Consider the following 16,252-nt stretch of genomic DNA (forward strand, 5'->3'; position numbering starts at 1 on the left):
TACCAGTAAAGATGATTTATCATTGCCATTCCAAAGATGCAAAACATGGCAAAGCTATTCCTTTCTAAACAGGAATTACAGCTCAAAAGCGTGTATTGAGGAATTCCCAATGTTAATCTATGAGAGGAGTAGGCCTCACAGAAGTGAATAAAAATGTAGGTGTTTTCACTACAAGGACATGCAAAACTTAAATGTACATGTCCTACCTCTTAGTAACAAAGCACCCTGACCTATGGCTACCCAGTGCCTACCTTAGAGGTGACTTAGGTGTAATAAAAGAGAAGTTTAAGGCTTGGCAAGGGTTTTTTAATACCAAATCAATATGGCAGTAAAACTGCACACACAGGCTGCTCTGCATTGGCAGGCCTGATACATGTTTAAAGTGCTACTTGTGTGGGTGGCACAATCAGTGCTGCAGACCCACAAGTAGCATTTAATTTACAGGCCCAGGGTATATGGTATACCACTGTAATAAGGTACTTGTAAGTATATTAAATATGCTAGTTGTGTATACACTAATGTTGCCATGTTTGGGGGAGAAGCACATGCATTTTAGCACTGATCAGCTGCGGGTAAAGTGCTCAGAGTCCTAAGGCCAACAAAAAGAATCTGCAAAAAGAGGAGGTAAGCAGGCAAAAGGTTTGGGGGAAGACCACCCTAAGGCTGGAATGTCTAATAGTATGGTATAGGATTCTGTGTGTCTTAGTATTGAAGTCAGTTGGATCCCTTTTGGAAACCCCTTGTTTAGCAGGGCACAAGAAGGAGAGCGAGAATAGTTTCTCAAACACTGGAAGTTTATCGCCTGCATTCCTGTGACTGGAGGGTGGAGAAACCCTTAATGCATCGCAAAGTATACAACACAATACAGAAACGTTTGTTGTCTAATCTATGAGACGCGTTATTGCAAATGGATGATACGAGTGTAGAGTGCACTCAAACCGCATTATCTTGCACAAAAATATAAGAAGCACCATGAGATAAATTTGCAATAAGAATTAGCCTTTGGGGGATGCTCACAAAAATGGGATGTACAGTGTTTGTGTGGAAGAGAGATGCTTATCAATGTAAAAAGGCATGCCATGCGAGACACTTATGAGATGTTCACAGAAGATAGGTATAGTGAGATGTGCAGAATGAGATGTGTGGCAAAGCTCAGATATGAGGTGTTAGTGATGCACACCAGAAACATAGTGTTAGTGTGTGAAGCCTATAAATGAATAGAGTGGGTGGAAAGTCACAAATGATTTGTACATGGAATGCACTAAAGCACAAAAACTTTGTTATATGGGAGGCTCACAAAAACTATAAAGTGCTCAAAATAAGCAAATATTCCTTGTGCTAGGATTATTCGAGCTAAAATATTGAGCTTTTAATTGAAACAATGATTGAAAGCATGGAGACCTTGCTCAAGACTATGATGTTTATTTACAAGTGACATTTGGAGAGTTGCATATTAACGGTTAAGTAATCTTTGGGGAATAGTTATTGTTACCAAGAAAAAAGGTAAGATGGACAGGGTTACTTGGATATGGACGGTGATGCTCCAGAAGATGAGCCAGGGGTGTCCAACACCAATGACTCTGCTTCTCAGCATTTCCAGGAGGAGTCTGTAGGCCCCTTACTGGAGAACTCTAGTCCCCCAGGGAATAGCTCTAGTGAATCAGAGGGATACCTTTGAGGTAGCACCCCCTTTGTTCCTTCTGGGAGTCCATACAGATGATTTTGAGATAGGGATATGTGCAGAAGGTCAGGATCAATAAATAGCTTTTACAAGCAGAAAGTTGACCCACAGGGAGAAGCGTTGGTCAGATAAGAGGGAGGCCTTTCCTGTGGTCTGGACCTTGAAGAAGTTAAGGCCATACCTGTTTGGCACTCACTTCGTGGTTCAGACAGACCATAAGCCCCTCTTATATATCCCCACATCCCCCGCGCTTCCTACGCCCATGGGCAGTGAGTCAGTCCCCTACACCCATTGGCTGACTTCACTGTGAGTTCCAGTATGCTGCCTCTCACAAGGAGTACTTTTCGGTTCCATGAACTACTATAATAATGTGTGCATTTTGCAGACCAAAAATATTTTTGCCTTCAACCATTTTGTTTCCTGTGTTTCAGCTCACAGACGCTAGCTGGGGTGGTTTTTTTACTTTATGAGGGGCCAGCAGCTTATCTTAACAAACATTTGTGATGCAATTGGTCTCACATTTCTGAGACTTAGAGCTATTGGTGTTGTAAATGACTATGTCTTTTACCCATGTGTTTGTGTCTTTAAATCTTTACACCAAGGAAGGCAGGATTTTAAAATCTGGGAGCTGGTAACAGAACACTTACAAACGTGTATTAGCTTAGAATCTTTGCTGGCACATTTTGCGAAAATCATCAAGTGTCCACTTTTTTGTAGCTCTAAAGATGTTTTGATTCGAGCAGCAGAGTGTCTGAAGATGTTTTAGCCCTTAACATAAACATTATTCTCATACTATCCCTAATGGAAAACATATTTACAAATATATTAAATAAAACAAGTTTGTGACCTATATAGGCACATAACCAACATGAATAGCAGTTTTTCCTGCTCCCTGTGATAAAAAAATAAAAAATAAAAAATGACACATTCACTTAAAAGTGTAATGTAAATTCATATTCACTTTCTATGGTCATTTGTTTTTCTATTAATTAACCTTGTTTCCCTTGAAAATACTCAAGTAAAATGGATACTTTACATTTACGCCAGGATTTTGTTCATAAAATATTATTCCACTCTTCCTGTGTCACTCACATCTCTGCTTTAACCACTGAGTACAGTGAGAACAACACTTCTGCGCTAATCAATTAAGGAGATTCCCGTTGCGCATTCTACAGCCATGTTTATCTATGGAAAGGTAAACACTAGATGTCAGTCCCACTCTATTCTACAAAAACAGGAGGGACACCTGTGAAAAAAATTAAAGTTAAAGACATGTTAATGTTCTTGAGCTTATACTTATTATTGATTTATGTGTTTATCGAAATAACTGATTAATGGTCCAGCTTATACATTTCTGTAACTGATATTCTTTAAGCAAATCTTTAAACTTTAGAACTTGTTTGTCATTCTTTAAACTGAAAAGTTTCTAGTTTAAATCACATGAAAGATTCAATTAATAAAGAGACGGATCCAGCTAGTGGCGGCTCCTCCGCTATGGTCACCCTACTGCTTTTAAGAAGAGGCAAGTTGAAACATAAAATGATAATGACTTAGAGGTATTATCATTTTATGCTTTGTGTCCTGCTGCTCTGCGGGCGGGCGGGTTGGCAGGGCTGCTTAGCTCTTGGAGCAGAGCAGGAGTGGTTTGCCCATTCCTAAGTGTGCAATGACTGTTTGGTTAGCCCTCTCAGGTCACCTAAACCAGGCTGCATGGAGCCTGCGTGGAAAACATGCCACACCTCCAGCCACTGGCTGAGCGCCGTGTCACGGTGCTCAGACCAATCACAATGCTACAATGCAGCATTGTGATTGGCTTACAGGAGGGAGCCTGGCTGCCTGCTTCCTGTTCCTGGAGTCAGAAGTAGGAGAGAAGGAGCAGAGACGCGGGACCCAGCCTCAAGGTAATTTTATTTTTTTATTCATTCCCTCCCGTGACCAACACGTGACCCCCTGCAACCACCTCACCACCCACGAGCCATGCCAGCTGCCACTGGATCCAGCGGGGAGCACCAAAGTCCGATAGGAACTACACCGCTCCCAGTGCACCCTTTGGCGCGTACAGGAGGGTAAATCAATACACCTTTATGAGGCAACATAGGTCAAACAGGTATGCTGCTCATCCAACATGTAATCGGCTTCCAAGAGGGAATGACAGCCGAGGAGACCGCCAAATGCAAAAGTCCAATGTTATAATTTTGATTAATGCAAACACAACTGCTATACCTTATGACTACTGCTGCTCTTTCTAGCACCACTGCTGTGATACTGCTCAGCAAGATCACTGTAAGCAGTACACACCTAAGGGGGTGATGATGGAAGACAGGAGACACAGTCATGTCTACTACAGTAGGCACCAGTACAGCCACTGACCACCACAAGTACAGTCATTATTGTGTGCAAGAGCACATTACTCTTGCCAAAGTCTAGGATAAGGGGAGGGATCTGGGACCAGTCGAATTAAAAGTAATTAATGCTGCACATCAATGGAAAAGTGAACGCTTCTCCAGAGACTGTCACAGATGTTGGAGAAATCATATCAAACAACTGTCACACTGTTAAGCTGCATAATCTTGCTTATTTCCCCAATTCCACATTACATAAAGTCTACACTCGTTTGATGCTCAGGTACTTTTTGCCTGCAAGAAACTGGTTTCAGCAGAAAAACTCTGACTGACAGAGATTTGTTTCTCAAATTAAACATCTCCTCAAAATAGTCTTCTGTTGGAATCTTGTGTGATGTTTTTGTGCGAGGCATACCATCATCAGGACAAGTTAATCGAGATACACGCAACATGTATTTTGTGCAATATACAGTGCTTCATTTGAGCCTGTGGTTGTAGGTGAGACCCCCCGGCACTCATTTTTGGGGACCAGCACTCATTTTACCTCAATAAATTTTGATTGGGGCATGAGAGACAAATACACAAAAAGAGGAAAAGAAAGATGGAATATTTTGGGCTGGGTTGCTCTGTCGTATTAGTGGGCATTTTAAGGTGGTAATTCAGGCCAGCAGAGTTTTTTAGGATTGAGGGGCCAATTTTGGTTTAATAACTAAGGGTACAGAGATGGTACCAAAGGCGCAGAGGGGACAGGTCCCAACTAGGATGGAGGAATGGGTGGCTTCAATGATGCGTACCATGAGTGAGTTGGGGCAGACCGTGGAGGAGCTGCGCAGGAGAATGGATGGGCAGGGTGAGGATGGAGACAAGCCCAGGCGTTCAGGGGTGGCACCCAGGGCAGCGTTCCCTCCAGTACCCTGCAGATCAAGAAACAAACGGGGAGGGGGGCCGGCCCCTGAAGGGTTACCAACCCCAGCCTTTCCAGTACCCGCGGTACCGGTATTCCCAGGGCCTGTAGTCCCAACCCTTCCAGGACCTTCAGAGCCTGTAGTCGCAGCCCTCCCAGGACCATCGATCCCAGTGCCTGTAGTTCCAGCCCTCCATATACCTGTTGTTCCAGTACCTGTGGTCACAGCAGGGGGATTGACGCCAGGGGGAGTGATTCCACCAGCGGCCTGGGATGCCCAGGGCAACCTAGCGCGCCAGGGGGTCCTATGTTAGATGAGGCCACGGCTCAGCCAGTGGTACCCCCCGGCAGTACCCCTAATTTGGCCACAGGCCAACCTGATTTGGTGGCAAGTTTGCCAGTAGTGCTTCCATGGCTATCTAAAGCGGGGGCAGTTATTACATCTCTGGGCAGTGGGGTCCTGTTAGCTGAGGGGTATGCAGTAGAGAGAGACAGGAGCTTAGTAGCGCAAGTGTAGAAAGCAAAACAGGTGGTACCTCCACCAGTTGAGGACCAAAAAGGCTCGGGGAGTAACGCGGACGACCCAGAACCCCTAAAACAGGCCTCAGCTGCAGGACCTGAAGACGGAAAGATGCAAGCAGGCACATCAGCAGGTACAGTACAATTGTTGCCAAGTTTAGGGTTGGGGGAGGTGCGCTCAAACAGAGAGCGTCAGGCAAGGCACATAGCGCAGGACGTAAAAGAACAAATTTGGAAAGGGGAATACGTTAACATATTATCTTTGTTGGTAGACAAGGATGAGAGGGAAGAGGCCAAACATCTAGGGGAATGGGCCCACCCAAAGGACTGGGCCAATTGGCCTACTAGGAAAAAGGTTGAGGAGACGTTAATTAACTGGGTTAAGGCATTTTCAAACTTCCATGCGGTGATGGTAGAGAAATTCCGATGGCTGGGCACAGAATTGGTATGCTACCAGAATAGGATCAAACGCGCACATGATGAATATGGGGGAATGTGTTGGAAGGAGTATGACAAGACGTTTAGAAGGGTGAAGGCCTCTGACCTAGCACTCACATGGGACCCGGTGGATATGATTTTGTGGTTAAGACACATGAACTACCAAAGCAAGGAAGCGCCAAAAGGGCAGTCCTTTCGGTCAGGGGCACCCCAAAGCGGGGGAGGGGGCAGCAAGAAGGGAGCCTGTTGGGATTTCAAAAAGACGTTCACTAGGCCCAATAGATCATGTAAATTTAGACATGCCTGCTCTTTCTGTGGCTTATCTTCCCATCCAGAATCTACATGTTTTAAAAAAACAAGGGAGGTATGAAACAAGAGTGAGGTTTCCTCACTTGATAAAGCTCATTCACCCATCGACATAATGGCTCTGATACCATGGTTGAATAAATACTGCTGCCCAAACACGGCCCAAATTTAGTTAGAAGGTTTCAGGGATGGGTTCAGGATTCCCACCCCTGGGTATTCTGGGGTTTCTTACTGCCGCAATTAGCAGTCAGTGAAGAATAACATGTCTGTGGCAAGAGACAAAGTGCTGAAGGAACTGCGTTTGGGGAGACTGGCCGGTCCCTTTGATGCAGTTCCTGGGGAGGATTTTGTATGCTCACCACTGGGGGTGGTACCCAAAAAGGACCCAGGGGAGTTCCGCTTGATCCATAACCTATCTGCTCCCAGGGGTCAGTCACTGAATGATGCCATTGATGGAGCACTGTGCTCCGTGAAGTACGCATCATTGGATCAGGCAATTGCTATGCTGTAGTTGCTGGGCCCTGGCACTTTACTAGCAAAATCCGACATAGAATCTGCTTTCCGCTTGCTGCCAGTACATCCACAGGATTTCCATCTTTTGGGGTTCCAGCTAGAGGGGAAGTTCTACATGGACAAGTGCATGCCAATGGGGTGCTCGATCTCCTGCACATATTTTGAGAAATTCAGCTCCTTTTTACAGTGGGTTTTCAGGCAGGTCACCGTCACCACTGGGTATTGCACTACTTAGATGACTTCTTGTTGTTAGGTGCACCACACTCACAGGAGTGTGGCAAGGCCTTGGAAGCATTCTACGCACTCATGAGAGACCTGGGGGTCCCCCTGGCACAGGGTAAGACATTCGGGCCGGCCACACAAATTGAGTTCCTGGGCATTGAATTGGATTCCATTGGGGGCGTGTCATGCTTGCCATTGAGCAAGGTGGAGGGTTTCACGATGGCATTAGCGGACTACTTGCGCAAAACAAGAGTCACCTTGCATCAAGTATGCTGAATTTTGCCCTAGGAGTCATTCCTATGGCCCGCCCCTTCTCACATTCCATTGCACAGGCAATGTCTGGGCTCAAGGAAAGGCATCACCACACTAGGTTGTCCAGCCAGGTTAAGCAGGATATGCGGATTTAGATGGCATTCCTGCGTGACTTCAATGGTGCGGTAGTGTGGCCAAGCCCAGCTAGGTCCAGTCCTGAACTTGGCCTCATGATGGATGCTGCAGGGAGCAAGGGCTTTGGGGCCATCCTAGTTTCTCGATGGGGGACACAGCAATGACCCACTTGGTGGATTAACACTGGTGTAACAAGTAACATCTCATTTCTGGAACTATTCCCGATTTTGGTGGCTGTGACCATCTGGCCACATCAGTTTTGCAATCAATCTGTGGTTTTCTGGTCAGACAATATGATGGTGGTGGAGTGCATCAACCAGCAGTCTTCCAAATGTAAGATGATGCTGCGCTTTCTTAAAGAAATTGTGCTGCAATGTATGAAATTGAATGTGTTGTTTAGAGCTAGGCATGTCCTGGGAATACTCAATCACGCGGCTGACGCATTGTCTTGTTTTAAGATGCAGGTGTTCAGGTCCCATCATCCGGAAGCAGGGGACTGTCCCACACCTTTTCTGGAGCATCAGTGGCAGCTTGGTGCCCCTACCTACCAGACCTCATGGCAGCTAGCCTAGCACCCAGGACTAAGAGGGCCTATGAGGGGGCATTTACCGCATACTACGTGTCTCTAGGGGAAGGCTGGGAGGGGCATGGCATAAGCCAGCGTCCATCATTTCATTCATAAGGGAATTGAGGGACAGAGGGTATTCTGTGGCATGCGTGAAATGCCACATGACTGCAATAGGCTTTTTTGCAAAGGTGAGGGCGCATAGGGATCCCACGGGGACGTTCTTGGTTCAAAGGGCCCTGAAGGGGTGGCAGCGCTTGCAAGGTGCCCAGCCGGACATTAGACACCCAATTAGCATTGTGGGGCTATCAGTCATCATGGTGGCATTGGAAAAAATATGTAGCTCCATCAGTGAGGTCCAGCTATTCAGGTGTGCTTTTTCCCTCGCCTTCTATGGCGCCTTCAGGATGGGAGAATTGGTGGTGCGTAACAGACAGGATTGGCAGGGTGGGATGCATGTTGCACATATTCAATTGCAGGCTGGTTCAGTATCCTTATCAATCCCCAGATCAAAGATGGATCGTGTTAGACCTGGCACATTGGCGTGAGTCTCCCTTCCATTTTTCGCTGTGCCTCATGTAATTTTTGCTGGTGTTAGTTGCTCAGGGCACTGTGCCACTGCTGTCCAGTGCCACAGTGCAAGTGCTCCCTTTTGTAAATTAATGTACAGTGAACCAGGAGTGCCCAGGGCTTGTAATCCAAATACTGCTGGTGGGCTTGCAGCACTGGTTGTGCCACTCACAGAAGCAGCCTGTAAACATGTGTCTAAGGTCTGCCATTGCAGAGCCTGCCTGCAGTCTGGTACTGTCATGCTGACTGGGCAAGTGCACCCACTTGCCAGTCCCTAAACCGTCCCTTTTCTTCATATCAGACACCCCTATGGTAGGCCCAAGGGCAGGGTGCATTGTAAGGATAAGGTAGGGCATGCCCTGGTGTGTGTGGCATGTTCTAATAGGGAATTACAGCCATTTTCGTTTTTCACTATTGCAAGGCTACCTGTTCTCCATAGGCCAGAATGGGCAGTTTGGTTATTACATTTTATAATCCTAACTGACTCAGAGAACATGGTAGAAATTCGAATTTAGTATGCCTGAACTCAGGATGATAAAATACATATTTTAGTAAAGTTGTTTTTAACATTCTGTGTTTGAAAGTGCCACTTTTAGAAAGTAGGCATTTTCTTGTCTAACCATTCAAACCTGTTTGGTTGTGTGTATTCCTTTGTCTGGCGTGTGAGTGACAGGGCTGGGGAATTCCAGGAGACAGGGTGAGATGTCCCAGTGGTGAATAGAGAGATCTGCATCTAGATGGGAGGGAGGAGTTGCACCTGGGACCTGAATAGGGCTGTGCCTGCCTTCCACAATGCTGGCTCCACCTCCTGGGGAGCAGCTGATGTCTCTGCCCTGCACAGTAAATGGAGAGAAGGAATCCTGTCAACAAAGTGCTCCAGTGCTGTACTTGCCTACCACAATGCTGGCTCCACCTCCTGTGGGGTGTCTAATGTTTCTGCCCTGCACTGTGAAGGAAAGGAGAGGGCTGGTAAACAGAGTGCGCAGGAACTGGTTTGGACTGGGCAAAAGCCCCTCTCCCTTCAGAGGACAAAGGATTTCTGGGTATAAATATTGGGACCCTGATCCCAAGAATTTAGATCACTTTTGGAAAACAAGAAGAAACTCTGCTGAGGGAGGAACCAGAAGAAGTTGAGGAGGAAACTATGCCTGAACGTGGGGGATTGGCCTGCAGTGGTTGCCTTACTGCCAAAGAGAGGAGAAAGGAACTTTGTGTGTACTTTTGCTCAACTTGTGAAGGATCTCCAAAGGCTTGGAAAAGAGCTTGCCTCCTGCTGAAGTCTCAGGAACAACAGACCTCACCCCCCAGCTCCCCAGAGTTCTTTGGAAGTGCCTGCTGCTGTTGTTGGGCCTTCTGAGGGACTGCGTGTCGCAAGGAGCTGGAAGCTCGACTCAAGAAGGAAAAGCATGCCACCGTCGGAGCTATTGTCGCCACATCTCGTAAAGTGTGTCGCCGCTGCAGCATCGCATCGAGCGGAAGCGTCTCGCATCATCCAGGAAGTATCTCGCAACGCCGAATAAGCGTGTCGCCATCGCAGCCATCGTAGCTGATGCATTGCACCGCATCCAGAGAAGAGTCTTGCATCGAGGAAGAAGCGTGTCGCCATCGTAGTTGTCGCATTGCACCCCTTCAAGAAAAGTGCCTCGCATCCACGGAGAAGCGTGCCGCCGTCGGAGCTGGTGTCATCGCATCGCGTAAAGGGGTGTCGCCGCTGCAACATCGCATCGAGCGGAAGCGTCTCGCAAACGTCGGAGAAGAATGTCGCTGCCAAGGCCGCTGACGTCGCATCGCGTAAAGTGTGTCGCCGCTGCAGCTGAAGCATCGAGTCGAGTCTTCTCGCAACATCGGAGAAGCGTGCTGCATCTGGAAGATCTTCACGTCTTTATTTCTTTGCACCAAAAACGTCATCGCATCAACATCGTTGCAACACTTTTGTTGCCCTGCGTATCACATCTAAAAGGTACATTGACTTAAAGTGTCGCATTTAAGAACTTAAGAGAACTAAGCAAAATTCTACCATCTAAAGTAACAGTATTGTTTGTCATTTAATGGTCTTGTGGTAAATCTATATAAAGAATACTTATTTTTTATACAAAACCTGTGTGGTGTCCATTTGTAGTGTTGTCACTTGGTTACTGTATGTGTTCACAAATGCTTTACACACTGCCTCTGAGATAAGCCTGTCTGCTCGTGCCAAGCTACCAAGGGGGTGAGCAGGGGTTATTTTAGGAGTGTACCCCCTTACCCTGACTAGAGGAGAGGGTCCCTATTTGTCACAAGTGCATACCTGTACCAACGAGAGACCCCCAAGTCTAACAGATCAGAACGGGAGGGGGGAACACGTTATCTTGCAAAGAGCACTAGGGAGCTCATGCTGTCCGGTGGGCAATCTGGACACCTATATGGCGTGCAGGCCACGAGGTGCAGGGGGGGCCTTTACTGATTCACCAGGATAGGACCCCCTCACGAGATTTCAGTTTGGGAGGATATTGGCATTGGCGGTGGGGGCAGCAGGCCTGGATGCATCCAAATTTGGTATCCATTATTTCAGGATCGGGGCAGCCACTGAAGCCACGGCTCAGAGAGTGACTGGGCAGGAGGTTCAAAGGATAGGGCGTTGGTCCTCTGATGGCTAAAAGCGCTATGTGAGGTTGCATTTACTTTAGGTGTCATTGTAACGTTTGGCCTTGTTTCATTTCTCTGCAGTTTCCACGTCCTGTCTGGCAGGAGGGGAACTTGTCGTCACCCGCCGGTCAACTGCACCTTGCCCACTCCAGGTACCCGGCTGGGGGCCGGGCCACAGAGAAGTCTGGATCATAGGCCACTCATATGTGAGCAGGTTCAAGCAACATTTTTCACAGGCAATTTTGTGGACACGGCCCCCCAGGCGGGTTGGAAGGTGTCAATGCATGGTCAAGGGGGATTGAGGTTGGATCAATTCCAGAAGCTTGTGGGTCCTTTGTTGCTTATGTCCTCAGCAGCACCCGCTGCGGTAATAATACATCTGGGAGGCAATGATTTGGTGCACTTGGGTTGGAAGGGAGTGCTGGAGGCTCTAATCAGGGAAGTGGGATGGTAAGCAAAGCAATGCCTTGAGGCAGTTTTTATATAGTCACACATGATCCCGAGGTACCAATGGGGGGGGGGGGGGGGAGTCCATTTGTGCTATGAATCACTCCGTAAAGAGGATTAATAACAGGATTGATAGACTTTTCAGGACTCCTAAACTGCGGACAATTCCACATGTGTGCATCAGGGAGAATCATTTCTTTTTACAGGACGGTGTTCACCTTTCTAAACTGGGTAATGAGTTATTCATGGAGAATGTGCTAGCCGGGGTGGTAGGGGCAACACGCAGGGCATGACCTTTGTGTGAGTAGCGGATAAGGGGGTGCCAGATAGTCGGTCAACTATACTGGCCTGTGGTGGTAAGGTCATGATTGCTAGGTCAAATTTTACATCTTTTAGTAGGCATCCCATGGTTTAACGGGGACACCTGGGGGGGGGACAGTGGTCCCTTATCACACTCCAGGGGGTGCTTACCGCTGGGAGGCGGAAGGGGGCAGAGGTAGGAAGTTACGCTTCGCGTAGGCCGCTTGGGCCAATCCCTGCGCAGGCGCATTGGGCACCAACATGGCATAACGTCAGCCCCTGGGAGGTAGGATGGAAGGGGTAAGGGGGCACCCGCAGAAAGAAATCTGGTGGGCACACGGGCCTCCGGCGCAAGGTCACTCCGGTAACGTGGGGACCTGGCAAGTAGTTGGGAACAGTCATGACCTTGCACGTAGGCTCCTCCAGGATACACAGAAAGTGAATAGTACATATTCCAGTTTTAGGTTAGGTATGGCTATGTATTAGACTCAAGTTAAGGTTAGCCATAAATGTGTTAAATATCTGTATTCAAATGTGATTGAATATGTGGGGTTTTCTGCGTATACATGTAAAAAGAAATTGAATTATGAATTTTAATTATGTTTTATTAATTTGTAATAAAATACGGCCGGGGTTATACGACCACTAATCCAAAGAGTGGTGTTTGGATGTTTTCGTATCAATGCCTCGGGGGAGAGAGGGTTTGTGGGTAGAGGTCAACTGTTCATTTCCGGGGAGGGGACTCGGCAATACCAGGCCATATTGCAACCAGAAAAATAAAGTAGGGGAGTAGCCAATGGCAGCATGTGTAACCCACAGGGCCTGGCTCTTACGGTATCGACTTCCATGGATATAGCTCCTCTGTGACCAAGCAAATCCTGCAATACGCTGTCAAAAACGCTCCCGTTGGTGCTAAGCTCATCCTATAAGACCGCTGGATACCAAATGCCTGCCTAGTTTTTAGTGCATTTTTTACTTAGGCTTTTTTTCAAATTATTTGCACTGTGCCAGGTGAAGCCACTACTCCCTTACGTAGAGTGCACACCACAGAAGAGGCCACAAGGCTCAGAAGCTGCCATGTCCTACCAAAGCCATCTAATGAACGTTCGAGACCAATGTGCTTAATTTCCATGACATCTAACTATTAAATAGGGTCGAGTTGACATCAAAGGAATCGGATTGCTAAGTGACAAAACCTTAAGAGTGGCCTAGGATTTTTTATATTTAGAGTTCACTTAGATTTTTTATATTTATTTAATAATTTTTTTTTCTTCTCTTTTTATAGCATAGACTTGGGCCTAAGGCGGACAGAGCGCGTTACATGGTATAATTAGCTATAGTAAAATAAGCCATAAGTACAGTTTCCATGGATAACAATATTTACGTGAAGCATTTGGTGAATTCTTAGTGAGGGTTGTGTGAATATTACAATGGATTAGTGGACTGGCATGAAGTATAATTTCCCTGAAGCAGTGCTTAATTTGTAAAATAATAAGTGCCAGGACCCTGACCAGGAAGCCATAGCAGTTTCCACCAACCACTGCCCCTCTTATCGCTGCCAAAGACGGTAACAAAATAATTACAAACTATCTTTCTCACCTGCAAGTGTGACAGTTCACATTATTCCAGGTCCCCAAAGCTGCAGGAATGGCTGGGGAGGCAGGTATTACTACTCTATAAAATATAGATTGTATTCATAAACATTTGTTCTGCTCATCTCTAAATTAGATGAACAGCGCCCCCGTGTGGCAGAGTGTCATAAGGGAGGTGACGACGATCAAGTGCCGGTGCCGAGCACCCAAAACCAATTAGGTGCCTGTGCAGAGCACTGGAAACCACGGGCTCAAATTAGGCACTGCTGAACAAAAAGAACATAGCAGAACAGGAATGGACATTCCTTAGTTTTCGAAGGGCTGTTGAACAATATCCTCATTTTTGTAGGCCGTAGGAGGTATGCATTCTGGTAGCGGGAGGAATGGGATTCCATGATTGGGCACACAACTTGACAAAGTCTGCCGGAGTGTATTTGTTTTTTATAGAAATGAAGTCCAAGTATGAGGGTGTTAAAGCTCCGTAATCGACACTGGCTGCTGCAGATGGTCAATTTTTTTTCTAGGCGATAGGTAGTCCAGTATGTATAGCCTTGTGGGTGATGCAAGCCAACGTGAGTGGACGGTGTGGCCTGCATTGGATTACTTCTATTAATTGCAGCACTACACAGATCTGACATAGGGCATTAGCACTAAGCCTTTAGGGCAATCTCTTTACTCAACACATGTCTGCTTTTTCCTCATATATCATATGCTCCTCTCTCTAAATACCCACCCCCAATTTTTTTCTGTCATGTTTTCCAAAGACAGGTTTCACATGAATGACCTTTTACAGGGGTTACCACGCCTTTAATGAACAGTACCAACAAAGATCACATGTATACATATATCAACCGCGGCAGAATGTCTCAGCAAGATTGACGTATGTGGTAGGTACCAGCAATATTCAGCAGGCCTTCTTCACTTTCATTGGGCAGTTACAGATTTTCCCAACCTGTTCTTTTTTGTGGGACTGACATACTTTCAATAGGGCAACGTCACTGTAGGACTGTTATTGGAAAGTAGTAAAAACCCCGGTAGGTGTGACATATTTTAAATTGCAGTTACATCACTTCCTAGCAGGGCTGCCATACTTGAAATACCAGCATCTCTCTGTTGGGCAGTTATTCAATGACACTGTAACTGTACCAGTAGCACACAGAAAGCGAGCAAAGGTTTAAATATTGCAAATATACATTTTAAAGTATGAGTAGAAGACATGTAGGTGCTTTCCAATGAATCTATAGGTCCTAATATGGGGACTACACAACAAGTGTTCGATTGTGGGAATTGTGTTTATTTATACAAAAAGAAGGCTTGTGTTTAAAGGCAAATGAGAGTAGTCTAACAAAGTGACAAGCTGACGTTTGTGGACAAAATTATTGTTTTTCCAAATCATATTTTAAGCTGAATTTTGAGGGAAAATTGATAATGGGTTTGAGACACACATTGTTGATTGAGGTCCTTGGTGGCCGAGGTCAATCCCATGGCAAGGTGTCTTCATGGTAAGAATGCTTCGTATGATGTGATGGAGCTGCCTGAGGCATGGATATATGGGGGTGGTGCACCCTACCGGTTGTCTAAAACTGCAAGGTCGACGTGGGCGACCTGCTGCATGAGTCTGTACGATTTGTAGAGATCTGCTGGCCATAACCTGAAATTTGTATATCTATTGATTATTCAATCCAGGCCTTCATGTTGTCCCTAGTTTATCCCAGGCCTCAAGGAGAATTTAGATAGGCAGTCAGGGAACAGAAAGAGGTGAGCAGCTGTGCAGAAGGTCTTGTTAGCACACACAGAGCGTGCTATGTCAGTGCACATGCTAGAGAACACCTTCTCTTTCCTTACTGACCTGCACTGGACTGAGATGTGTTTAAAAGGGACACAAGTAAGAGACTGAAGCATGATCGCTGAAACATGAATCCTGTAGATAGAGATGGGAGTTATTGCTCTGACCGCACCTCCGACGCTCTCTCATCCCACCTGCAGCTTAATGTTCCTGCAGGGCCCTGCTGCTGCTCTCCTGGGGCCTGGTCCACACGCTCAGAACCCCAGCAGTCTCTAACGTACCCTAAGGCAAACCTTGAAGCCTTGGCGTTCCCAGTACCACACCCTCTCCTTCTCAGATAATAACTGCAATGGACTGACCTTTGTTTTTCCAGGGCGACCTCTTGACAGACGCTGCGCAGATGGCTCCCACCCTTCAAGAGCAGCTGCAGCCATCTTCCTACACAATGCAGGAATCTCCTGTCCATCTGCCATCCCTAATGTGAAGGGGCTGGTAACGTATTAACTATAACTTAATCAGTGTAGGTAGTAACCAATTGTCCCAGCTAACTAACTTATATTCCTACCTTTGACACTACCCCTACTGGGCAAGCCCACATTCAATACAGCTCAGAACCTCTAACACACACTCTCACCAGCACAGATACCTCAAGCTGCGAGAGTCACCTTGCACTCAACAGCCTATCCAAGAAGAGTCTTAAGACCCTTCGGTGAACTTTACATCACACAATAGATGATCGCATGACTCAGGGTGAATACCAAAGCACAAGACCCGAAATAGATTTCAGCTAGGAAACCTCAGAACTATAAGGAATTCCACATCTGAGGGTCAAACAGTACTACAAGGAAATATTAAGGGGCAGATATGATTAGTTGTAAAAGTTATTACACTGTCGGAAACTAACTTCACGTCATATGCCTAACCAAATATCCTGTCTGGTTAGGGATGGAAAAAAGCCTAGGCATGCATGTTACAATATGGACAGCCACATTATAATAGTTATAATATCTAAATAATAGCATGTAAATTAACACATGTAACATCACAAGTAACAT

The 16,252-nt window shown here is 46.3% G+C and overlaps 1 protein-coding gene across 4 annotated transcripts in view; it reads right to left on the minus strand.

Annotated features, from left to right (window-relative positions):
- LOC146783988 (solute carrier family 2, facilitated glucose transporter member 11-like) overlaps positions 1–16,252 on the minus strand; it is a 422,910-nt gene that overhangs the window by 232,378 nt on the left and 174,280 nt on the right. The window contains exon 1 of one of the 4 annotated variants that reach the window (XM_085636193.1): positions 15,557–15,660. The exons of the other annotated variants lie outside the window; for them this stretch is intronic. Coding sequence (XP_085492319.1) covers positions 15,557–15,631 — 75 coding nt within the window. The 5' untranslated portion in view covers positions 15,632–15,660. Of the gene's footprint in view, positions 1–15,556; positions 15,661–16,252 lie in introns of those variants that run through there. 4 annotated transcript variants of the gene reach the window in all.

The sequence above is a fragment of the Triturus cristatus genome, chromosome 11 (genome assembly GCF_964204655.1).
Source record: "Triturus cristatus chromosome 11, aTriCri1.1, whole genome shotgun sequence".
Lineage (NCBI taxonomy): Eukaryota > Metazoa > Chordata > Amphibia > Caudata > Salamandridae > Triturus > Triturus cristatus.